At 36.2% G+C, this 25,476-nt stretch overlaps 2 protein-coding genes across 3 annotated transcripts in view; one reads left to right on the forward strand and one right to left on the reverse strand.

Moving 5' to 3' along the window:
* Positions 1-1,880: 1,880 nt before the first annotated feature.
* Positions 1,881-9,190, forward strand: rpl5b (ribosomal protein L5b). Its single transcript, XM_051112161.1, has 8 exons — positions 1,881-2,033; positions 2,485-2,554; positions 2,642-2,757; positions 3,129-3,263; positions 6,385-6,587; positions 7,285-7,462; positions 8,401-8,489; positions 9,026-9,190. The coding sequence occupies exons 1-8, from the start codon at positions 2,031-2,033 to the stop codon at positions 9,120-9,122; spliced, it is 891 nt and encodes a 296-aa protein (XP_050968118.1). The 5' UTR covers positions 1,881-2,030; the 3' UTR covers positions 9,123-9,190.
* A 191-nt stretch (positions 9,191-9,381) lies between these two features.
* Positions 9,382-25,476, reverse strand: part of dipk1ab (divergent protein kinase domain 1Ab) — a 31,000-nt gene continuing 14,905 nt past the window's right edge. For both annotated transcript variants that reach the window (XM_051112156.1, XM_051112157.1), the window contains exons 3-6: positions 15,221-15,355; positions 14,822-14,929; positions 14,416-14,592; positions 9,382-12,343 (exon numbers count right to left, since the gene is read on the reverse strand). In XM_051112156.1, coding sequence (XP_050968113.1) covers positions 11,531-12,343; positions 14,416-14,592; positions 14,822-14,929; positions 15,221-15,355 — 1,233 coding nt within the window. In that variant the 3' untranslated portion in view covers positions 9,382-11,530. The remainder of the gene's footprint in view (positions 12,344-14,415; positions 14,593-14,821; positions 14,930-15,220; positions 15,356-25,476) is intronic.

Below are 25,476 nucleotides of genomic sequence, written 5' to 3' on the forward strand. Positions count from 1 at the left end.
AATAATTTTTAAATAAGTAAATATTAATGTAATTACATTATTCGCACTTTACTGTTATTAAAAATATAAATATATATATTTACACTACCAGTCAAAAGTTTTTGAACAGGAAGATTTTTTAAAGAATTCTCTTCTGCTCGTCAAGCCTGCATTTATTTGATCCAAAATACAGCAAAAGTAATATTGTGAAATATTTTTACTATTTAAAATAACTGTTTTCTACACTGTAAAAAACTATTTGTTGAGTCAACTTAAAATAATTTGTAACCTGGCTGCCTTAAAATTTTCAGTTCAGTCAACTCAAAAAAAGTTTATTCAACTTGAAATGTTAAATTATACTAAGTGACAACTTAGATATTTGAGTTGAATCAACTTCAAATTTTAAGGCAGCTGGGTTACTTACCCATCTGTTAAGTTTAGCAAACACAAATATCTAAGTTGTTACTTAGTACAACTTAACATTTCAAGTTGACTGAACTTATTTTAGTTGACTGAACTTAAAATTTTAAGGCAGCAGGGTAACAAATTATTTTAAGCTGACTCAACAAATTGTGTTTTTTTACAGTGTATTTAAATATACTTTAAATGGAATTTATTCCCGTGATCATTTTCACATGATCCTTCAGAAATCTTTTTAATATTCTAATTTGCTGCTTATATTGTTATCAATATTTAAAACAGTTTAGTACATTTTTTTTCAGGATTCTTTGATGAATAGAAAGATCCAAAGGTCAACATTTATCTAAAATAAAAAGCTTTTGTAACATTATACACTATACCATTCAAAAGCTCTGTATACTTGTTTTTTTTTAATTATTGTTATAAAAAATTGTTATTATAAAAAAACAATAAAAATTATAGAAATTAATACTTTATTTAGCAAGGATGTTTTAAAAATGTTAAAGTAGTGAAGGCATTTATAATATTACAAAAGATTTCTATTTCAGATAAATGCTGTTTTTCAGAACTTTCTTTTCATCAAAGAAACCTGAAAAAATTCTACTCGGCTGTTTTCAACGATAATAATAAATGTTTTTTTGAGCAGCAAATCAGAATATTAGAATGATTTCTGAAAGATCATGTGACTGGAGTAATGATGCTAAAAATTCAGCTTTGAAATCACAGGAATAAATTACATTTTAAAATATATTCAAATAGAAAGCAGTTATTTTAAATAGTAAAATATATATTTTAAAATTTTACTGTTTTTTCTGTACTTTGGATCAAATAAATGCAGACTTGGTGAGCAGAAGAGACGTCTTTAAAAAAACTTTAAATATCTTACTGTTAAAAAACTTTTGACTGGTAGTGTATATGAAAAAAATATTAACTAGAAAAAATACAGAAATCATCCACACTACTCAAAATGGCATTATCACAATTTTTTTTTTTTTTTTTTTTTTTTTTTATAAAATGCATGTAAAGTCCCAACAAATTTAAGAACACCTAATTTAGAATACAAATAGCTATTAGAATAATGTAGATAATATTATAATAATCACACCTACAATTATGCAGATATAGTAAATAGAATACAAACAAATATTTAAATACTTTTTGCAAAGAACCTAATCAGAAAAAAAGAAAAAACAATAATTTAATTATTAGAAAATAAACATTGGGCAAGTGTTTTATGTTTATCTGACTGTTTTTTTATAATAGACATTTTAAAAGTAGCAGTACAATACAGCACAGCATAGACAAAAGGCTATAAAGTAGACAGCTAAACTGCATCTCTGTTATGACATAACGCCATGCGTTCTTGGAACAAAGCGATATGCGCAGGACAGATGTCTTTTTTGATAAGCATTGCTCATACATACACAAACATATTTTAGCTCATACTTGCCGTTATACATCCAAAAGAGCAGGTGTCGCTGTACGTTTCTCCTCACGGCGTTATTTTTGCCCCGCTGTCGACGGTATTTACCACGCATGCGCACATCATTCTTTCTTTTTCCAGTGCAGCGGAGTCAAAACACTCTAGTTTGACTCCAGGCTCCGGCTTAGGAGACTGAAAAGTCTGCAAAATGGTCAGTACAGCGCCGAAATACTTACATTATTATGTTCCATAAAGGTTAATTATCTATTTGGTGCCTTTACGTTATAGAGTGATGACAGATAATAAAAGGATGGCTTAAGATTTTGCCGAAAGATACAGTTCAAACGTGGCCTTATGGCTGATTTCAAGCCCTTCCCACATGAGTTTCTCAGACCGTTGCACATTGTAAAGAATATTTGCAACATTATAGATGGTTTTCGGAACCTGACATGCTCTCAGAAAAGGACAATATTGTATTAAACACCTAATCGAGCTTTTGCATGATGATAAATGCTAACATGCTACGACTTCATCACTTTATTGGAGGCCTTTCAGCCCTTTACACTAGTAACACATCCGTTTTTACTGTAGCAAAAATGTGCGTTTGCAACCGTATGTTCAGTCTCTGAAGTGAATGACTTTTAAAACGTGTTGTCTTTTAGGGATTCGTTAAAGTAGTGAAGAACAAGGCCTACTTCAAGAGGTACCAGGTGAAGTTCAGGAGAAGGAGAGGTAAGTGCTGAACTTTGAACATTAACTGTTATATTAAGTTATACAGACAGGCTTGGTTTTCATTGTTTTGTCTTTTTTACATCCCAGAGGGAAAAACTGATTACTTTGCCCGTAAGCGCCTGGTTATCCAAGACAAGAACAAGTACAACACACCCAAGTACAGAATGATTGTCCGCTTCTCCAACAGGGACATCATCTGCCAGGTGGGTGTAAAGCTGTACACTTGCCCCCTGGTCAGTTACGTAGTGCTTATGCAGCAGGATGTCCTAAAATGCTCAAGATTTGTACTTGTATAGAATAGGACATGATTGAAAGTATCTCCGGTTCTTGTCAGTTCATGGGACAGGATTGAAAGTATTTTAGTTTCTTGATAGTTTTCTGTTTTATATTTAATTACTGGGCACTAAAAGTGATTGCGTATATATATTAATGCATTAAATGTCGTTTGGAAATTGCATTTGACATTTGAATATGACATGCATGCTGTCATCGTTGTGCCTCGTGCTTGTTGAATATCTCTGAAGATTTTGATTTCCTGACAGTCAAAGGTGATTCAAATTGTTTTGATTTTTAGATTGCCTACGCCAAGATCGAGGGTGACATGATTGTGTGTGCGGCCTACTCCCATGAGCTGCCCAAGTATGGCATCAGTGTGGGTTTGACAAATTATGCTGCAGCCTACTGCACTGGGCTGTTGCTCGCCCGCAGGGTGAGTCTCACTTCTGCCACATTTGACATTTTACCCCCCTGAAATGACTTTATGAACCTTACCTTGCAGTTGTAGCACTGCAAGAATTTGCAGAGTGGTTGCATTAAAAAAATTAACCTCTGTTCTCCTGTTATGTCATGTTGACAGAAATAAAGAAATATGACTTTACAGAGACATTTCACAAGCAGAAGAATGAATTAATATGATGGATTGCGTTGTATTAATCTTAATTGAAACAGCAAGCCTTGTGTACATCTTCTATGCAAAGTAATGTGTGTCACACCAGAACTTAGTCTCAAACTTTTTTTGGAATTAAATATTCATACTTAAAGACGTTTGTCACAAGATTAAAGTCAGTCCAGATATTTTAACCTGATTTTAGCCATGAAAACGCATGACATAAACAGTTTTGGAATGAAATGTGTTGCTTCCCACTTTTTTGCAGACTAAATTGAGCTACAAACTTTTGTGTAGCAATAAAATGTTTAATTTAATACCAAGTTCCCATTTGGTTCCAATTTGCATACTATCCATTCTAAATAGTATTCATAATTAGAATTAGTGTGTCCCATGGCATGTTAAAATGTGTAGATACACAAATGGTCTAGTGTTTCTGGTGGAAATTTGAAGTGCATGTCCATGCGCACTGATGGCTAAGAATGTTCACAACTTGTGCTTTGAAGTATGATTCGTTTTTAGGATTATTTTAATCTGATTCTGAATAAAATGTTAAATTGCAAAAATGGTTGTAGAGAGGCATCTGAGTGATCAATATCATCTAGCCTGATGGACAAAAAAAAATTGCAATATTTTAAACGTATATGAAAATATGTTTGGCACTTTTTAAATGAATTATGCAAAAATGTGATGAGTGTTCAGTACATGAAAGACCCACAACTGTACTAGTAGGAAGAATTGTACTAGTAGGAAGAATTGCGTAAATTAAATAAACTGTGAAGTGTGTGTATATGAGGAAGTTAATTTTGATAAGATGATTGACAGATGTGAAGTATATGAATTAAGATGCAGCAAATGCATAGCTGAGATCAAAAGTTTAAATACACCTTGCACATCTGCAAAATGTTATTTTACCACAATTTTTTTTTTTGGTACAGACCTGAATAAGATATTTCATTTAAAAAAAAAAAAAGAAAAGTTGAATTTATAAAAATGACCCCATTCAAATGTTTACATCTTCATTTGGTTCAAAAGTTTACACTCCTGACTTTTAATACGTCATGTTTCCTTCTGAAGTCATTGTTGGAAAGGGTTTGAATACACAAAAATGCTGCAAACCATAACATTTGTGGGACCTGAAGGATTTTTTTTAAAAGTAGTGGGCAGTTTAACTGTTCAGGACAAACAAGGGACTTATGAAGAACTATCACTAAACAAACACAAAAAGAAACAGCTGTGAATCATTACGGTAACAACACCATGTTAAGAATCAAGTGTATATAAACTTTTGAACAAGGTCATTATTTTCTCTTATGGACTATATGTAAACATCTAAATGTAGTACTAAACAAAAAATAACATGCGTTTTGTATGATTCCCCTTATTTTGATAAAATAACATTTTGCAGATTCTGCAAGGTGTATGTAAACTTTTGACCTCAACTGTACAGAATTGGTATTTAATTATAAATGAATACCTGTGATGTAAGAGTAATCCAGATGTGTTTTCATGAAACTTTCCCATAAGGCATGTTACTTGATCTGAGTGATAAATTCAAATGTGATATTCAGAAATGCGTTTTGATGTGTGCATTTGTGATGTGGGTTTCCTTAAAGTGAATCCTTGTAATTAAGACTTGTTTGGCTTAATATATAATGCAAATGATGTGTCTTATTGAAATGTGTAGTAGAAAACCCATGAAAGCATTATATTATTTAAAAATCCATGTTGTGGTTTTTTTTTTTTTTTTTTTTTTTTTTTTTCCCCTACATATTTTGGACTGTTGAGGGTGCCATTATTTCCGCTACTGACTACTACTGGTGCTACCTGTTGCTCTTTTTACTCTAAAAATAAAATACTGATACGATGACCACAGCTACTGAAAGATCTTACAGGTGACTATTGATATAAGCATAGGCTTACAGGGTTAGGTTTACATCCTGTCAGGATGGCATCTAGCGTTTCTTGTCTCTGCCATTTGTAAACTCTTTCAGTAGCTGTGGTCTACTAAAAGCCTCAAAGGCACCAGGGCTGAGGTGGAGAGAACAAAGACACAGATCTTTAAAATTTTTCCACAGGCCTTGTCTTATTCTTTTTTCCTTTTCTTATCACTTGGAAAGCAGTGAAGACTTACATCACTTCTCTTGCCCTTCAGCTAAAAAATTACAACCAAAAGCCACACGATGTGGCACTGTATTAGTATTTTATTTTTCAGGTTGCATTACGGTAAAAAATATCAACAGGTAGCGCCAATAGGTCTGAATTTTACCATTTCACGTCGTCAAAATAATAGCACCCCCCATAGTCCAAAATTTTTACAAAACTATGTGGATTTTTATAGAATAATATAAATCTTTCATAGGTTTTCTACTACATACTTTAGCAAGAGACCGCATTTATGCTACATTAAACCATACAAGTCTTTCTAATTACTAAGAATTAATTTCTAATCACATCTCATTTGCCACGTTAGTGTTACAAATATGGAGCCAAGATGCTCACAAGTGCAATATTTGTACAACCTGAACATTAGATGTCTTTTGCAGGTGTATGTGTTGGCTGCTTTGAATTTTTGATTGGACTTCCTTTTGAAGTAATTTATAGTGGGCAAAGTTTAAAGCTTTGCACTGGCACCATGATTATTAGATAAGTAGATGGCCCTTTGCTGTTGTGCAAAACCATTCAGTACCCATTAGCTTTGATGTACAAATAGAATGTGGTCATGTGGTTTTAACTACCTCCCAAATGTAGTGAATGCAAAATGTTTTGCAGCCCATTTACACTTGTATTGAGTGCTGTCCTCTTAAAATTCAGTCAAGCGTGACTCTTAATACCAGGAGTAAATGAGTCCCCTAGCAGTTCTGAAAGGCTTGAATTAATCCAGGATAATTGATACAGAGACAAAGGACTGGTTCTAACTGGTCCACTGTGTGCTCTCTTCCAGCTGCTGAACAAATTTGGCCTTGACAAGGTGTACGAGGGCCAGGTTGAGATCACCGGGGATGAGTTTAATGTGGAGAGCATTGATGGGCAGCCAGGAGCTTTCTCTTGCTACCTGGATGCAGGCCTGGCCAGGACCACCACTGGCAATAAGGTGTTCGGTGCCCTGAAGGGAGCAGTGGATGGAGGTCTCTCTATTCCTCACAGGTAGATCTTCATCTTACTGTTTATATGCTTGAATATTAGGTGGGAGCAGTTTGTGGGTTTTCACGTTTCATATTCTGCCTCCTTGATGATGACACCATTTGATACTGAGCAGCTTTTTACTAGAAAAGTAATGAAGACTTGCATGGCTTCTCTTGTTGCCCTTCGGCTAAAAATTACAACCAAAAGGTGCACAGTGTGGCATATGGTGTATCAGCCTTTTATTTTCCAAGTTGTGCTGCGGTAAAAATGGCAACGGGTAGCATCAATAGGTCTGAGTGCAACCATTTGACGTCAGCTAAATAATGGTGTCCCCCATAGTCCAGAATATGTATAAAATGTTGTGGATTTTTTTTAAATAACATAAATCTTCCATGGTTTTATACATATTTTGGTAAGTGACATTTGTTATATTAAGTCTTCCTTCAAAACTACATCTCATTTGCCGCGTTAGTGTTGTAGTGAATATGAAATGTGAAAACCCACAAAATTTTGTTTTTGTGATGACACAGTTTGAAACTGAGCAGCTTGTAGATGTTCTACAGTTGCTCAACTTGATGTGATTTTTTTCCAAGACAGGATTGATTTCAAGACTTGTTTACATTGGAAGCACCAAAATGTGCATGAGCTCTGTTCATTAATACCGACTGTTATTGGAATCTAGTATGCACAGCATATGAATTTTTAACTTGTGTTTTAGCACCAAGCGTTTCCCTGGCTATGACACTGAGAGCAAGGAGTTCAATGCAGAGGTTCACCGCAAGCACATCCTGGGCCTGAATGTCTCAGAATACATGAGCTTCTTGATGGAGGAAGATGAAGAAGCCTACAAGAAACAGTTCTCTCGCTTCATCAAGAACGGCGTTACCCCTGAATCGGTATGTGGTGGCCTTTTTTTGTTTTTTTGTTTTTTTGTTTTGTTGTTTTTGTTCCAAAATGTGAATCCAGCTTTCACAGATGTTTAATACCTGCAGTGTAAAAAGTCTGTTAAATCTCAGACTTCAGCCTTCTGGCACTGCATAGACAGCAACGCAACTACCACAGCATGTTAAAGACCTAGAAAGGTAGTATAGATGTGGTGGTACTCTCGTGAATGTGGATCGAAGACTGACACAGAAGAAATTGTTGAATAAAGTCATTAGGGGCCAAGTGCTGAAGGTCCAAAGTTTCACTTATGTTTATGCTAATAAGTTTTGAACTGTAAAGCACAGTGGGAAAATCTTCAGATTTCTTTTCTTCTGATTCCTTTGGTCATTCTGAGTTGAATGAACTCCAAAACTGAAAAGTCGTAAGGTGTAGGTTTGTTTTTCTCCAATTTTTTTTTATTTATTTATTTATTTTTTTTTAAATCAAACCATTCTCAAATAATGCACAAACGAATTCTATGAAAAGCATGCAAAAATGGATGTGAGGCTATATCTCTGCAATGGATTGGCGCATTAAGACCAAACTTGGTGTGTGCTATAACAAGCATAACCTGAGGCTACCTGTGGTTTTGGCGCAGTGCCACCTAGTGGTCAGGAGATATGAAAAATTGTTATTTTTGCTTATAACTTGTGAATTGTTTGGCTAAAAATCACAAAACTGGCCTCTTTAGATTGGCATCATGCCAAATTGAACCATACATCTTAATTTGTGTTCCGAAGATGAATGGTCTTACAGGTTTCGTAGTTGACTGAAAGCAATGGCTTAAAGTTTAAAATTTTAGCTTTTTTTTTTTTTTTTTTTTTTTTTTTTGCGTGGAGTGACTGTTACAACTGTTATAACTAATGTTATTAATGTTATTAATCATTTTATTTTAATATTTCTTCCTCAGATGGAGGAAATGTACAAAAAGGCACATGCAGCCATCCGGGAGAACCCAGTGCACGAAAAGAAGCCCAAGCGGGAAGTCAAGAAGAAGAGGTGGAGTTCTTTTGTTTGGTTGCTTCATGTCTTGTGCTCTCTGGTTATGTTCATGGCCATATTACAAACTCAGAGGCATGGTGTTTTTGCTCGTTTAAGTTGTTTTGACATTTCAACCACTTAGAACTGACATTTGATGTCCACAATAACTGTTCTGCTGCTTGGTGATGATACCCTTTCAGACTGAGCAAATTGTAGTTGGTCCTTCATTTGCACAGTTGATGCCAAGCGTATTTCAAGACGGATCTGAGAGCAGCTTTGGTCTATTGTTGGGCATTTGTGTCAGAATATCTACTAGAGACTTTTTTTTCAGAACAGGCATACATCTATGTCAGCTAGACTGCAGAAAACATTAATGAATTGTGCTTAGACTAAATAAATCAATGAACCTGACTAATGCTTGTTTGGTCAGAGGAAAAACATGGGTAGTCTCATCTACTAAATGATTGTTTTACTTAAGTGTAGTGCTATAGTTAAAAATCTTGGGAGAAGTTGTTTGCTACTTGTTTGCTAAAATTGAGCGATTCTCTTTCTAGATGGAACCGCGCCAAGCTCACACTGGCTCAGAGAAAAGACCGTGTTGCCCAGAAGAAGGCCAGCTTCCTTCGGGCTCAAGCTGCAGAGGAGGACTAGAGCTCGATCTTGCTTTTCTCCTCATATTTGTGCAGAAATCATTTGTTCTAATAAATCTATCAAAAAGACTCTTGTTTCTGTCTGATTGCTTGTCACATTGAGTAGGAGGCTGTGCATATATTTAGGATGATTTATGCATATTTCCTTGTTGTAGCACCTGTGTGATTTGTGGGAAACCATTGAACAGAACTGAACATTGGCAAAATCCACAATACTTCAACATTCTTTTCTGAATGAATGAATAAACCAAAAACACACATTTGAAGTTTAAATTTTTTTTTTTAATGTTGTGAAGGGCCCTGAGTCCTAACTTGGATAAGGGTGTTAGTGTGTATATACCAGGGGTGGCAAACGTCGTTTCTGGAGAGCCGCACCCCTGCATAGTTTTGCTTCAACCCTAATCAAACGGACCTGAACAAGCTAATCAAGGTCTGAAGGGCTGCTAAAAAGCAACAGGCATGTGAGTTTTAATTAGGGTTGGAGCTGAACGGAGCTGGAGCTGCGGCTCTCCAGGACCGGAGTTCACCAGCCCGGTACATACAAATGCATTTAAAACAAAGATGTGGTGTAAAGGCTGAAAATGGCCTATTAAAGGAGTACTCCACATCCAAAATACAAAATTCCTGATAATTTACTCACCCCCGTGTTATCCAAGATGTCCATGCCTTTCTTCATTCGTAAAGAAATTGTTTTTTGAGAAAAACATTCCAGGATTTTTCACCATATAGTGGATGTCAATGGTGCTCAACGGATTGGAGGTTAAAAATGCAGTTTCGGTGCAGCTTAAAAGGGCTATACACAGAGCTAAACAAAATTAGCATTTGGGGAATTTTTTTTTTTTAAGAAAATGACTGATCGTTTTAGTAGATAAGAGCATTATTCCTCAGCTAGGATTGTTTAGAGCCCATTAAAGTCCACTGTATTTGAAAAAAATCATGGAATATAATTCCTCAAACTTAACATCTTTGTGACTGAAAAAAAAGACATGAACATCTTGGATGATATGATGGTGAGTAAATTATCAGAAAACTTTTATTCTGTAAGTGTAGTAATCCTTTAAAAGTAACAAACTCTTATGCACACATCTTGCCTTTTTAAAATCTAATTAAACCTACTTTTGTTTGTGGCAGTTTGACTTGAACTGAAAAAATTGATTGACAGTGTAATTGTTTTAACCTATTGTGTTGAGTAACAGTGTTTAGTCTGAAAATTATAATTCATGCAAGTAATTTTCAGATCCTTTGTAGTTAAACTGGATGGAAGATAGAAGCGTTCTGAAATCTGAATTGTATATCTTCTGAAAACTAGAGCAGGGGTTTTCAAAATTTCTGATGCCAAGTCATTCTTAAATTATCCCTGTTAAAATGACATGTATATTTTTATGTATAAAGAAATGTTTTCACTGTACTAAAGCCAAAACAAATTGTTAAAAGATTATATGAACGGAATTTACTTCATATTAGGTTTAGAACTTTCCACTATTCATAATAATAATATATGTACACACATTTAAAATAAAAGCCAGATGACCAATCTTTAGAAATCATAAAAAATGGTTAAAAATTTGCTTGTTTCTCAATTTAAAGGGATAGTTCACCCAAAAATGAAAATTCTATCAATTACTCACCCTCATGTCTTTTCAAACCCGCAAGACCTTTGTTCATCTTCGTAACACACATTTTAGATTAAAATTATTGAATAAATAATTTTTGAATTATTGAATTTATTAAAATTATTGAATAAATAATTTTACAAACATTTTTTTTACAAAAAGTATTCTTGTTGCTTCACAATACTGTGGTTGAAGTCACATGGACTATTTTAACAATGTCCTTACTAATTTTCTAGGCCTTAAACGTGTCAGTTGCATTTCTGTCAGAAATCTCTCGGATATCATCAAAAATATCTTAATTTGTGTTCCAAATATGAGCGAAGATCTTGCCGGTTTTATTTTTTGATGAACTATCCATTTAAGTTATCTTAGACTGCCCTAAAAATACATATTTCGTAAAAAAACAATTATATTCTGTCAAATCGGGGTCCTCTGTCTCAGTTTGAAAACCTCTGGACTAGACACAGTTTGATTGTCTCTGGTTCCTGAACAAGAATCCGCAGTAAGAATTAAAATTTGGCATTTTCTCTTGGCAGTGGAGGACATGCATTAGCAGAGGCAGTATCTCTCTGCAGCCGAAGCTTTTATAATTTGGGATTGAGTCAAGACTGGGTAATGTAACAAAACAAGATGCCAGAAAGGCTATATTGACAGTACTCTGCAAATGCAGGCCAAAAAAAAAACAAAAACATATTATGCTAGGCAAATCACGGGAAGTCTAATATCAGACAGTCCCAGTCTTGTTCATATCTTCAGTGTTCTATATATAAGAACAATAACTTAGTTCTATATATCATTACGAGTCCTTTGTGTGAGATATCTTCTTCCAAAGCAGAGTTTTGAGGTTGTTGAGAATCAAGGAATGTTCCATTTCCATTTGTTCGCTGGAGCCTTTGAGAGCAATGCAGGCGTACAACTGTTTCTCCAGTTCGTCTTTAATGTCTGATGGTGCGCCATACAAAAGATAGTCCTTCAGTGTGCTACATACTTTAGCAAGATTGGGCTGTGTGACCTCCGGAGTGCAGCGATGTTTAGTGAGATCACAGGAAGTGAGGCAGTCCCGTCCGTACATACAGTCACTATCCTCTTCGCACCGCCTTTCACGCATCACCTCCTGAAAAGCAGCTTCGGGGACAATACGTCTTGCGTCTACCACCTTTATATCGTGGCGCTCTGTATAACCAAATCCCGCTGCGCTTACGTCACACATGAGGAAACTTCCAAATGTGCCGTGGAAGACGTCCTCGACGAGCTCAAACAGGCCGATGCCTATCTTAGCCTTGCGTGGCCAGGATGGAGCGGCCCACTGGTCAATGCTTCGCCGCAGGCTGGCTGGAATCCAGAGCTCTACCATCCATGGAAGACTGACGCCATAGAGCGGTACATAAGGCACCTTCTCCATCACATACAAGTCCCCACAGAAGCCCAGGAGTCTGGGAGTGTGCTCTCGCTCCTGCAGCACGATGGACAGGAGGAATTCATTTACCTGCAGTAAAGCCCAAGCTGAATGTGCTTCTGACAGGGAAATCTGGCCATCCTTGTTGCTGTCTGCAACTCCGAGCACAAGGGTCACCAAATCGGCTAAGTTGGCTTGGTCTCCTACTTTTGCCTGCAAGGGAAAAAGTGCCATTGTAATGAGGATTAGTTCACTCCAGGATTAAAATTTCCTGATTAATTACTCACCCCATGTCATCCAAGATGTTAATGTCGTTCTTTCTTTAGTCGGTTTTTGAGGTAAACATTCCTGGAGTTTTCTCCACATAGTGGACTTCAATGGTGATCAAGGGGTTGAAGGTCCAAATTGCAGTTTCAAAGCAGCATCAAAGGGCTCTACATGATCCCAGGGTTTTATTTGTCTAAACGATTGGCCAGTTTCTAAAAAAAATTTAAATGTACATACTTTTTAACCACAAATGCTCATCTTGCACTATCTCTCCGTACACGACTTTACGCTTTAAGTAGTCCCGTTGGAAAGGTCATGCGTGACGTAGGTGGAAGTACTGATCTAGTGTTCACAAAGCAAATGTGCAAAGAAAGTCAAATGCTCTTTTCAAAAAAAGGTAAAACAATGATTTTGGACAATTTTGAATTAGGAGTAGAAAATGACAGTTTTTCGCCCTACCCTACCTATTTGAGCTGGAGTACACAGATGAAGCAATAACCGAGCGTAACCTTTCCAATGTGATTACGTAATACGTAAAGTCATAGATGCGCATCCCAGATCTAGTGCAAGACAAGCATTTGTGGTTAAAATGTATATATATATATATATTTAGAAAATAGCCAATTGAAGACCCTTAACACTTGCACACTGAATCAGAAATTTTCGTATGCATTTTGTTGTATTCGTCGTCTAAAAATTCATCATGCACAGAAACTTGCGCAGTGAGTCCAATGCGTATTAACCAGTTGCGAAAAATTAGCTAAACATTTCAGAATGCAGTCAAGCAGTGAGAATAATTGATTTGGTTGTCCTTTCTCTTCTTAAAAAGAGAAGAAGAAAGAGGAAATATGGGTCCATCCAATCTTGAGATGTATTTGGAGATGGAGTTCCACCTTCTTATTAAGAAGCTGCAGTATTATCACAAGCAATTTAAAGTTTACTTAAGGATATCAGTGGCTCAGTTTGATGCTTTGCAAGTGATGCTGGAGGCACGTATTAAAAATAAGACCACACATTTCTGTAAACTATGTGTGCAAGGACGTAGTGCTGCGAGATCAAGTGGATCAACTTGTCAAATGCCATTCTGGATTTTAACTAAGAAAATCTTTTTTATAACAGATGAAAGTTTTGGAGGCGGTTTGTAAGCGTGACTGACACAACAGGAGGTCGTTTTTTTATGTGCCACTATATGGAGAAAAATCCTGTAATGTTTTCCTCAAAAACCTTCATTTCTTTTTGACTGAAGAAAGATAGACTAATTCATTAATAACAGTTTGGAAGAGATGCAGTTTGTCTCTGTACATTTGAGGTCAAAAGTTTACTTTCCCTTTTCAGAATCTGCAAAATGTTAATTATTTTACCAAAATATAAGGGATCGTACAAAATGCGTGTTATTGTTTATTTAGTTCTGACCTGAATAAGATATTTCACATAAAAGATGTTTACATATAGTCCACAAAAGAAAATAATAGTTGAATTTATCAAAAATGGCCCTTTTCAGAAGTTTACATCCCCTTGATTCTTAATTCTGTGTTGTTGCCTGAATAATCCACATCTGTGTTTTTTTATTTAGTGATAGTTGTTCATGAGTCCCTTGTTTGTCCTGAGCAGTTAAACTCACTGCTGTTCTTCAGAAAAATCCTTCAGGCCCAAAAATTATTTGGTTTTCCAGCAGTTTTGTGTATTTGAACCCTTTCCAACAATGACTGTATGATTTTGAGATCCACCTTTTCACACTGAAGGCAACTGAGGGACTCATAAGCAACTATAGCAGAAGGTTCCAATGATGCTCCAGAAGGAAAACCATGCGTTAAGAGCCGGGGGGCGAAATTATTAATGTCACAATCAAATGTCTACTAGATCAAAATTTAAATCTTCAATGCTAAGACCCTGTAGACCACTGCAAACAGAAAATATTTAAGCATAGGAAAAGCAAATAGATGATAATGTTAAAGCAATAACAAATGGATATATGTTCACATTAATAATGTATTTCAACACAGCATGGGATTTGAGACCTTTAGATGGCTGAAGACCATCTCTTTGAACTTCTCCATTGATGTCCCTTTGGTTGGCCTGTTAAAGGAGGCGGATTCCTTTCGGGGCTCCAGTTCTACACCCAGATCATAATGAGGGTCCTCCTCCATCTGGCACTTTATGATTCCTTCCATATCTCCCCAACTGCCAGAATATACCTAAACAAAGAAGGTGGCAAGAGCAGTTAAACCAAAACAGTGCTGAGAAAGAGAGAGTGAATGGATTTTATTCAGCCTTACTCTAATGATACTGTGCATGCAAATAATGTGCAGACCTAAATAACCAAAAGCATAGTTCAGTGAATAACAACCAAATAAATCATTTTTCAAGATCAGACAAGTATTACAGTGTCATAATAAGGAGCAACTACAATCTGTTGTGTCTGACCTGATTGCTGGGTTTGGCAGAGAGACACTTTCCCAAGTAAAGAGTGTCCTTCTCGCACAAGCTGTTGCAGGCTGAACCATCGATCACCCCTTTCTGAAATTTATCGCACTGGAAAGACATAGAGAAACACATACGTCAGAGTCTATGCTGCATTATTCATTTTATTCCATGACATAGTACTCCCCAAAGATTGCCTGATCCATTTTTGTATTCAGTGTCTCTTATATAATCACTCTCCTCTAGATGGCTCCCTTTATTAAGTAATGTTTCAAAAAGCAGCCAACAGCAGTAGAGCTGCACCAAGTAATTTTCCCTCTTTAAAAATGAATATATATCCACAGCTTCGAATCAGCATCAAAATGTTGTCCTGTTTTGTTCAGCAAATACTTGGAAACTCACGATAGAATTCTTGCACTCATGTCCACGGCACAGCTCGGTGTATGAAGAGTATTCCACGTACACCACCCAGCTTCCCACGAAAACAGCCAACCAGGAAAAAAACAGGTACTTCATGTGTAGGTAGGAGAACCGGGCCTGTGCACAAACAAGGAGAGATGATGTAAATGTGCAAGAAAAAAATTATTTCCTTTAATGGAATAGTTCACCCAAAAATGAAAATTCTCATTAATCACTCATACTCATGTTGTTCCAAACCTGTAAGACCTTTGTTTATCTTCGGAACACAAATTAGGATATTTTAAATGAAACACAAGAGCTTTTTGTTACTGCATAGAAAGCGACGCAACTGACACATTCAAGGCCCAGAAAAGTAGTCAGGATATCATTAAAATAGTCCATTTGACATCTGTGGTTCAACCTTAAATTTATGAAGCTACGAGAATATTTTCTGTGTGCAAAGAAAACAAAAATAACTTAATTCAATCCTTTCTTACTGACAAATTGCTGTCTATGCAGGATCAGAAAGCTCTCGGGTTTCATCAAAAAAATCTTAATTTGTGTTCTGAAGATGAATGAAGGTCTTACAGAAATAACATGAGGGTGAGTAATTAATGACAGAATTTTCGTTTTTGGGAGAACTATTCCTAAAAGAAAACTGTAAAAATTACATTTATTAATCATAGCTGTCTAGTTTTCTACACGTAAACGCAATGCTGGAATTTATGTATTAATTACTTCCAGAACATAACAATATCAGTAATTTCATTCATTTAATCTATGATGTACTAAACCCAGGAAAATGCTATCATCTTTTATTTATGTGTGACCTTTTAAAGCTCAGAACAGTGGGAAACTATCATCTTGACAGGCACACAGGATGTGTGATCCACTATAAATAGCCCACTCACTTCAACCGCTGAGGGCACTTCATGAAATACCATTTTCTCCTGATTTCTAGAAACAACAGAGGTCAAATCACACACTTATGATGCAACAGGGATATTTTTCCAAATCCACACCAGGATTCTCTAAAAGAGTGCTTGAGTCTTATATAGTCAATTTTCTTTTTTCCTGTGGGCAGAACTTCATTAAGAAGTCGTCAAATGCATGTTACACCTTCATCTTCAAAATAATCGCAAATGTTTGAGAGAGAAATCTACTGTCGGGACTTGGAAAGAGATTTCAAATGAGGAGCTGGAGTCAAAGCTCACCTAAAACTACAAGCAAGCGTTTGAGTGAGCGGGGTAGCACACAGGCAGGCTAATTTCAGCACCATCGTGGCCCTCCGTGGTCTGACATTTCCTTATCTGCAAAATCTGAGCTGACAGAACTTCTCCTCTGGCATTGAGGAGGAGGAACGGCCCTCGTAGCTGAGTGTGATAGCCTGCAGTAGCTCCATGGGAAACATGGTAGATCTAGTGTCGACAGTTTTGGGTTTTAGGAGGCACTTTGTGTGTAGCAGTTGTTTGCTGAGTGCTTTACCACCTGTATACAGAGTTTGTTTAAGCTGATCGTCATGCAAACACATTCACCAAGAGCAACAGGAGCAAAACAAACAACTAAGGAAGAGGAGGGCTGTATGTGGTAACATGACAGATGAAAAACAATGTAACAAAACTGATCTATGAAAAATAGTAAAAATAAGTATGAAAGTGCCATGTCCAAACTGAAGCTGAGTAGTTGATGTAGTTGATGAGGTGATGTAAAATATGATGTAAAAGTGATAATATTTGACACTTATTTGGTTGGAACTGGAAAACACACATTGTTTGTTAGTGCAAACCAAACCTCAGAGGAACAGTTTGCTGAACTTTGCTCGGCTCAGTGCAAACAGCTATACAGCTTGCAAAATTTATAAGAAATGTTAAATTATTAATCACAACCATTGCAGCTATGCATCTCTGTATTAATGTAGCTAGTGTTTAACCATTAGGTATATGATAGGCCTAACCTGCACAATAAAATCATGAAGTAGAGTGAGGCCACATGAAATCCTGAGTTTTTAGGTTCAACTCGAAGTACAGATGTTCTTGGTTGCAATGTTTAAACTTTTTTTTATGTTTTTATTCATTATTCATTCTGTGCTTGAGTGTAAATGAGGTCAACATTGCTAAAAGTGTATGCTTCCTTCTCTAAAATCAGTGTGTATCACTGTACTGGTGAGCACTGGTACTTTGTGATTCAATCCAGTGTAAACATTGAACTGCAAAAATGTAGTGGAGCAATAAATCGTCATTACAAAATTGCCAAGAATTGCATTAGCCGATAACTATGCTGACAGACATAAAACATAGCACCCTGTGTGTGTCAGTTCCAACTTGGTCTAAGCACATCTAAGTTCTGTTGAAAATATATTAGTACTGTCAATCCGTTATGATTTTTCCTTTTATTTTTCTTTTGTTTTTTGATTAATAGACATCACAGCAGCTGGGTTTTTAGGTTGACGTTATTTGGCTGCTATTACTTTAAGAGCCACCACACGTCACGTGGATCTGACCCTAGGGATGGGCGATATCTTATTGTTTGCAATATACCGGTAAAATTTTTCCCCACTATAAGAATTACACTTCCTGCAATGATGACAATAAAGTCTAGTTGTTGACATATTTCTGTGTGTGACAGTATAAAGTGACATGCTGAAGGCGAACGTGAAACAAGTATATCGCTAAATGAGGAGATTCAATCTGTAACTGGTTTGGTCAAAACTGTGCAGTGTGAAAAAAAATCGGTTTGAGCCTTGAATATTGTTAAATTGTAGCACATGTGCGATGCAGTTTTGCACGTGTATGAGCCTGTTTACAAACCCATTGTCCAACAGAGATATCATTTATTGACAAGTCACATAACATAACATAGTCAAGTGTTTGAAATAAATTTTGTGATCAGCCGTGGCTTCATATCACAGAATGAGGCAGAAATCACACTATTTAATAGTATTATAAAGGCTATGTCAATAAGCATTGCATTATAAATATACTTTATCCTTAAAAAAATACCCAAGATTGCTTATAGAACACAGACAAACCATATATTGTAGTTATCGTATGTTTATTGTCTTCAAGTTTCCTCAGTTTATATTTCCCTATCAGTGTTTTATTCTACAGCGATAACTGGATTAGAGATTCCTGGAGCGTCGTCAGTACTATTACTTCTGCTATAAAGCATATGTGGCATTTCTGCACAAGAGTGCCCCCCGGCTTCCGAATCAGAAAGAGCTTTATTGCCAAGTGTTTACAAACAAAGAATTCGTCTTGGTGTTCAACTACAAAAATTATAATAATTTAATTCACATTCTAGTGAAATAAACAGTCATTACATTACGTGTGTACTCAGTTGTGCTCACAACACTCTATTCTGAATAAAAATAGGAAAGATAATACTTTTCTCTAAAGAAACAGGATTCCCTGAATTATCATCATTGATATCGTTAACGCAATAAATACCAGAAATTATCGTGATAAATTTTTAAGCCCACATTGCCCATCCCTATCTGACACGCATGCTCGTAGTTTCATTCGCTTTTTAATATGAAATAATACAGGCTACAGCACGTGCCACCTCATTTGCACATGCAGTTGAAGTGTGCAATTGTAGCATGCATGCTAAAAGCACAGTATAGCGGCTGACAGGACACATAAACTCATTTTTACTGACATATGGCCTGACAACATCTCATCTGACCGCAGTTCACTGTACCATTCCCGTGCTCGTTTGACTTCCACCTAGCGCTGAGGTGAAGTTGGACCGTGTGTCTGAAAAGTTTCCCGTTTGATGTGTTCATAAAAATGTTTTGCGACTAAATAACACACTTCTTCTCAAGACAAAAGAGACAGAAACAGCAGTTGTGAGTGGTGTGGCCACGCCCCTAGCCACGCCCCTGGGTTAACAGTGTTAAATATTTTTAATGCCGTTAAACTGAAAAAAATGAATAGGCTGCGTTAACACGCTAATTTTGACCACATTAAATTATATTTCTTTTTTTGTTACAAATTTGGTCATAATGGTTAAATTCATTTGCATTCATTAAACTTTAATCAAATATTAATAAGCTATAATATAGACATACTGCATTTATTTATTTATAAATGTTATAGAGAGAGAGATTATAGTGATTGGATATAATACAGGCATACGGTTGATGGTAATATATTGTTGTTATGCTCCCATTTGCCCTGCATTCTTTAATTGCTCTAGAGTGAATGATCTCATACCATATCAATAATAGTTGCCAATTATGCACACTGCAAGAGCTTAGCTGACAAATAACAGACCTGATGGAGCCTCTTCTCTTTCTTAATGATGATGAGACATGAGTTGGACAGTGATGGACTTTCTTTTTCTTCTTCAGTCTATTTTGCTTATGGCACAGTATCAGCTCTCTAGTTTCTCTCTCGCACTGACGTTTTATCTCAGAGAACATCCAAATTTCTAACTGACAGTAAGCCTCTTTTAATCAGCCTCCTATTTCATGGTACAAGCCTTAGTAAGATTTAATCTGTACTCTATTTTGATAAAGCAAATCCAGTTATTTTCAGAGCCTGGAGACGTACGAACACCAATATCCTACCCCGAGCTGATCTAAACCAATAACCAAAATGCCAATAATGGAAAGTAGATTGATTTCAAGCCCCAACCGGTTGGACCTCCATCTCTGAAGTCTGAACTGCCCCTCCAGTTTCCAATTTAAAATTTGGTCAGGTCCTACAGTCAGCAGAACTGAGATGATACATGTGTTTTTTCCTACACATTTTAAAATGAGGATCTTAGTCACCCTATCATTGGTCTCATCTGATAGTTTGTCTCTAATTTAATCTGATCTCTCTCTCTTTGTCTTTCTTCAGTGGCTCCTCTAATGACAGGTCATCACTCCCTCTTCGCTACGGGCACTCAGTGAGATGCAATTCTGCCATTTCCATCTGAGAATCCATCTTACTCTACTCTTTAAATCTCATGCCCTTCAGGATCTTTCCCCCCTCACCACCATCTCAAACTCACTGCTTCACTAAGCCAGGATGACAGGCGTTAGAGAGTTGTGGCAGGCCAGCGTCCTGTACAGCCTTTCATACCTCGCAAGACCCAGAGGAGCTGTCGCCATGGCAATGGGCTGACAGAATGCTCAGTTTTGTAGGCTGCGTCTCCCTGAGCCCAAAGTCAAGGTTTGGGAGAAGAGGTTCATTCATCAAACCTAAATCAGTTTTCCGCTTTCACAGTCTCTCGTCACTGAATTCCTCCTACTGCCATCCTCTGCTTCTTATTTGGCTGATGTCTGTTGGCTTAAAACTTGATATCTGATATCAAATCTGATATCTAAATCATATCTGGTGCTATATGTCTTCTGTCAATATCCCCATGATGCGCTACTGATGTTTAAAATATTTATACAAATATTGAGGAAAATATTAAACATAACCACGCATTTAAAAATCTGTTAAGAGTGTCACTAACTATTCAGCCCTTTTGAATGGTGGAATTATGATTTCCAATGTTTTATTGTATGAGTTGAAAAAAAACCCATTTAGAACAACATTTAAAACTGTTGAGGTCGGAATGTTTTTTTTTTAAATTTTGAAAGAAGTATTTTATGCTCAAGGCTGCGTTTTGCTCAAAAGCAGTAAAACAGTAATATTGTGAAATTCTATTTTAAAATAGCTATTTTCTTTAATGGGCTTTGAAATATGATTTGTTCCTGTGATGGCAAAGCTGAATTTCCAGCAGCCATTATTCCAGTCTTCAGTGTCTCAAGAACCTTCAGAAATCATTCTAATATGCTGTGCTAAAGAAACAAAAATGAAACGCAGAAAGGTCAAAATAATAATTTATTTAAAATTACATTATAAATGTATTTCTGTAATAATGGCTTTATACTGTCACTTTCAATTAATTTAATCCATCCTTAAATTATTAGTATATACACACACACACACACACACACACACACACACATAAGTGAAAATCATTATATATTTCCAATTATTTTCTGTATTATCTTATTATTATTAAACTCAGCATATGAATGAATAGCACTTTGATTTGATTAGAAATAAAATAAAAAATATATATATTATATTTTCAATATTTTTCAATTAGGAAAAGTTAATTTTAAAATATAAAAATCAGTTTGAAGCAGAAGAAACAAATTCATGCAGGTTTGGAACACCCTGAGGGTGAGTAAATTAATTTTCATTTTTGGTTGAACTAACCCTTTAAAGGGGTCGTCGGATGCCCATTTTCCACAAGTTGATATGATTCTTTAGGGTCTTAATGAAAAGTCTATAATATACTTTAGTAAAAAATTCTCAATGGTAGCATAAAACAACACCCTCTTTACTTTGCCAAAATTAGCTCTGCAAAAATCATCCCATTCTGGTCGAGGCTGCTTTAAATGCAAATAAGCGCTGCTCGCCCCGCCCCTCTCTTCTCTCTGTGGAGTGACAAGCCTGTTTACTTTAGTCGTATTTAGCCGCTAAACTTGCTAACTAGCACATTATTAGGAAAGGCAATCGCAAAGATTCATAAAAAAACCCTTATACTCACTTCTGCTGTAAGTGAAGCTGGATCACGAATGATTCGCACGAACATAGACGGATATATGTAGATCGGGAGGCGCATTCCCTTCACAAACAAACGTAATTCACTGCATCTTCAGCAGCTCAGATGTCAAGAGTACATGACGACCACTACGTTCATTATTACATCCAGCAACACAACACCTCGATTGTACAATTCTTGTCTAACTTACATCCCTGCTCCGGCATCAAAACATGGAGGTTGGACTGTGACAGCTGATCTGAGGTAAGACGCTCATGTCAATCAACTATCATGGGAGCGACCTCTGTGGGTGTGACGCCACAATGACAGGCATCTGAGAATGGCTTGATTTGAAAAAGGAAATATTATTTTTACAGATTAATTAAAAAAAAAAAACTGCATGGATTTTTATCATTATAGGGTAGATTTGTACATACACTGCCAACACACATCAATGTTCTAACAACATGTAAAAGTGAACTTAGCATCCAATGACCCCTTTAAGAATCAGCTATAAAAGGGAACCCTGGGTATTAAGACTTGTATGGCTTAATATGACATAAATTATGTCTGTTACTGAAATATGCAGCAGAAAACTCATGAAAGACTTACGTTATTCAAAAAATGGAAGATGCCTGTGGATGAATAAAACTTCCTAAAGACCTGCATCTTTGTTCTCTCCACTTTAGCCCTGATGCCTTTGAGGCTTTTAGTAGACCACAACTACTGAAACAGCTTACAAACAGCAGAAACAAGAAATGCTAGATGCCATCTTGGCAGGTTGTAAACATGCCGATGCTTGTTATGACGCCACAGCCACTCACTTACTTACTTACTTATCCAAGGAGTTTCTCAGCTTCAATTTCGATATCTGAGGGCGTTTGAAAAAGTAGTGGTACGCCATTTGGTTTAAACCTACGTTTATATCCATCGCCACCTGTAAGCTCTTTCAGTAGCTGTGGTCATCATATCAGTTTTTTATTTTCTGAGTTGTGTTGTGGTAAAAACAGAAACAGGTAGCACCGGTAGCTCACAGAGTGCAACCATTTCACATCATCAAAATAATGGCGCCCCCCATAGTCCAAAATATGTATAAAACAATGTAGATTTTTATGTAACCGTCAATCTTTCATGGGTTTTCTACTATATATTTCATAAAGAGAAATCATTTATGTTATATCAAGCTAGGTTCCCTGGGGCCCTATGAAATCTGTTTTATTTTTTTCCAAATTCCAAGTTTGAATGCATACTTAATTTTTTTCAAATTTATTCTTAAAATAGTCTTATAAAAGTTTTTTTTTTTACCCTCAGAAATTCTGTGTTGTGTATTTAAAATGTTCTGGTTATCAAATGAAGGCATAAAACATTAATTTAATTTATCTTTTAATTATTGAAAATTATGCAAACTTTTTTTTGGCCAACAAAGAGGAATTGACTATTAAAATTGAAACATAGAAGAAATGTTGTGATTATACCCTAAAAAATAATGTTTGTTTCATTTTAGTAGTAGCAGTAGTAATAGTAATATATATGTTTTTAAGTTAAACCAGACTTTTATTTTGATGGGTTGCCGTGTCTACCTTTACATTTCTGTGTGTATATGATATAACACTAGTTTTCCTAAAATAAACCAGTCAAATGCTCATGAAGTGACTCTCAGCAGATATTGCTCCGTCTGCTTTTTTCGCATCGCGGAAATCATAGGGCCCTAGTTCCCCTTTATATAAAACAGCAAGCCACACGTCTGCATGGTAGTCCCCCAATATCTATGTTCATAAAACACAATTCAGCCACAAAAGACGCCATTTCCTCACAATGACCCATTTCTCTCCAGCATGATTCAGAAAACTCAGCTGCAGCTGCATGTAATTAGTTTAATGTCTCCAGTTAGCGCTATGCGTATTTCTGTTTTTCTCATGTTCATTATGTTTTCACATATACAACTGCAAATAAACTTGAATCTTGTATAATGAGAAAGGAGATAAGAAAGACTCTCCAAAGATAACGAGAGCGGAGATGATCAAATCAGTCAGGTCCACAAACATAATTAATCCGATCAAGTCTTATCTTCCAGGAATACATAACCTTGTTGCTACGAAAAACACGCATTACCCATTATACCCTGAAAAACTTGGTAAACTGTAGCTGAAATCAAGTTAAACACTTCATTGTTTTCAACAAGACAACACAAGCAGCAATGCTCTACTTCTTGTGTACCAAGCAGTAGCTCATATATCAAACAGAGGGAGTTTGACATCAATAGCATTATAGTTTGCCACTCGGGATGACGGGTCTCCCTCTTGTGACAGGAAGTGTTTCCATGGCAGCACTTTGAATTAACAGAGGATCGCAGTGGCAGAAATCTCTCATCGTTTAGTACACTGAGTACACTGAGATCATGCTGGTCAGGGGACACATGTCTGTATGTGTCAAACAGTATTTGGATGCTCTGCTGCTGTGAAGTCACAGGCGATGTGGCAGAGACGGTGTGAAAAATGTACTAGCGGCCCCCACATCACTCTCAGCCCAACTGAAGACTGCGTGGAATTTCAATGACAAGACGGAGCAAAAAGTCCACAACATGAGTCTTTTATGGGGGAGCAGATAAGGCACAGAGGCACAAATAGTTTTTGGAGTTTTTTCAGTATTTATTATACGTGTGCGGAGGATGAGAGCCACATTAGGGCCAATGCACTTCATTAGATCTTTCATTTAGTACTTTGGAGAGCTCTGTCAGCTCCTCTTATAATTATGGGCTTTAAAGACATGCTTCTGTCTGTCGGCACTTTGAGGTGAACGCTCTTTAGCCGGGGTTCTGAGCTAAGAGTCTTAATTAGGTCGCTATTGATGATGTGTTAGCGGGACATCATCACAGAAATAGGTCGATGGCAAAGAAGAGTGTCCACATTAATAAAAGGAAAAATCTTTTCTAGAAATATACTTTTTGTAGAATGTTTTCTACATGATCTCATGACGAAAATGTACCTTTAGTAACTTTTTCGCAAGACGCGAAATATGTACCAATAAGAACATACAGTTACATCCTCCTTTCAGAATCATTAAAATGTTAATTATTTTACCACAGTAAGAGGCATTATACAAAATGCATGTTATTTTTTATTTAGTACTGACCTGAATAAGATATTTCACGAAAAAGATGTTTACATATAGTCCACAAAAGAAAATAATAGTTGAATTTATAAAAATGACCCATTTCAAAAGTTTGCATCCCCTTAATTCTTAATATTGTGTTGTTACCTGAATAATCCACAGCTGTGTTTTTTTTTTTTTTGTTTAGTGATAGTTGTTCATGTCATGAGTCCCTTGTTTGTCCTGAACAGTTAAAACTGCCCACTGTTCTTCAGAAAAATCCTTCAGGTCCCACAAATTATTTGGTTTTCCAGCATTTTTGTGTATTTGTACTCAAAAAGGAAGCATTAAGAGCCGGGGGTGAAAACTTTTGAACAGAATGGAGATGTGTACACTTTTATTATTTTGCCTAAGTATCATATTTTTTTCATTTAGTACAGCCCTTCAGAGGCTACAGAAGATACTTACATGTTTCCCAGAAGACAAAATAAGTTAAATGTACCATGATTTTCAAATTCAAAAAGTTTTCACCCCCCCGGCTTCTGGAGCAACAGTGAGCATTTGAACCTTCTGTAAGTATAAGTATACACATCAAAAACTTTCCAGAAAAGTTTTTAAATGTAATTTTCACAACAAAA

This window comes from Labeo rohita, chromosome 6, assembly GCF_022985175.1.
Source record: "Labeo rohita strain BAU-BD-2019 chromosome 6, IGBB_LRoh.1.0, whole genome shotgun sequence".
In the NCBI taxonomy this organism is placed as follows: domain Eukaryota; kingdom Metazoa; phylum Chordata; class Actinopteri; order Cypriniformes; family Cyprinidae; genus Labeo; species Labeo rohita.

Excerpts from the sequence above, each read along its gene's own strand:
- rpl5b (XM_051112161.1), top strand. Across the intron at positions 3,264-6,384 it reads GGCTGTTGCTCGCCCGCAGG|CTGCTGAACAAATTTGGCCT; the intron begins GTGAGTCTCACT and ends GCTCTCTTCCAG. Across the intron at positions 8,490-9,025 it reads CGGGAAGTCAAGAAGAAGAG|ATGGAACCGCGCCAAGCTCA; the intron begins GTGGAGTTCTTT and ends TTCTCTTTCTAG.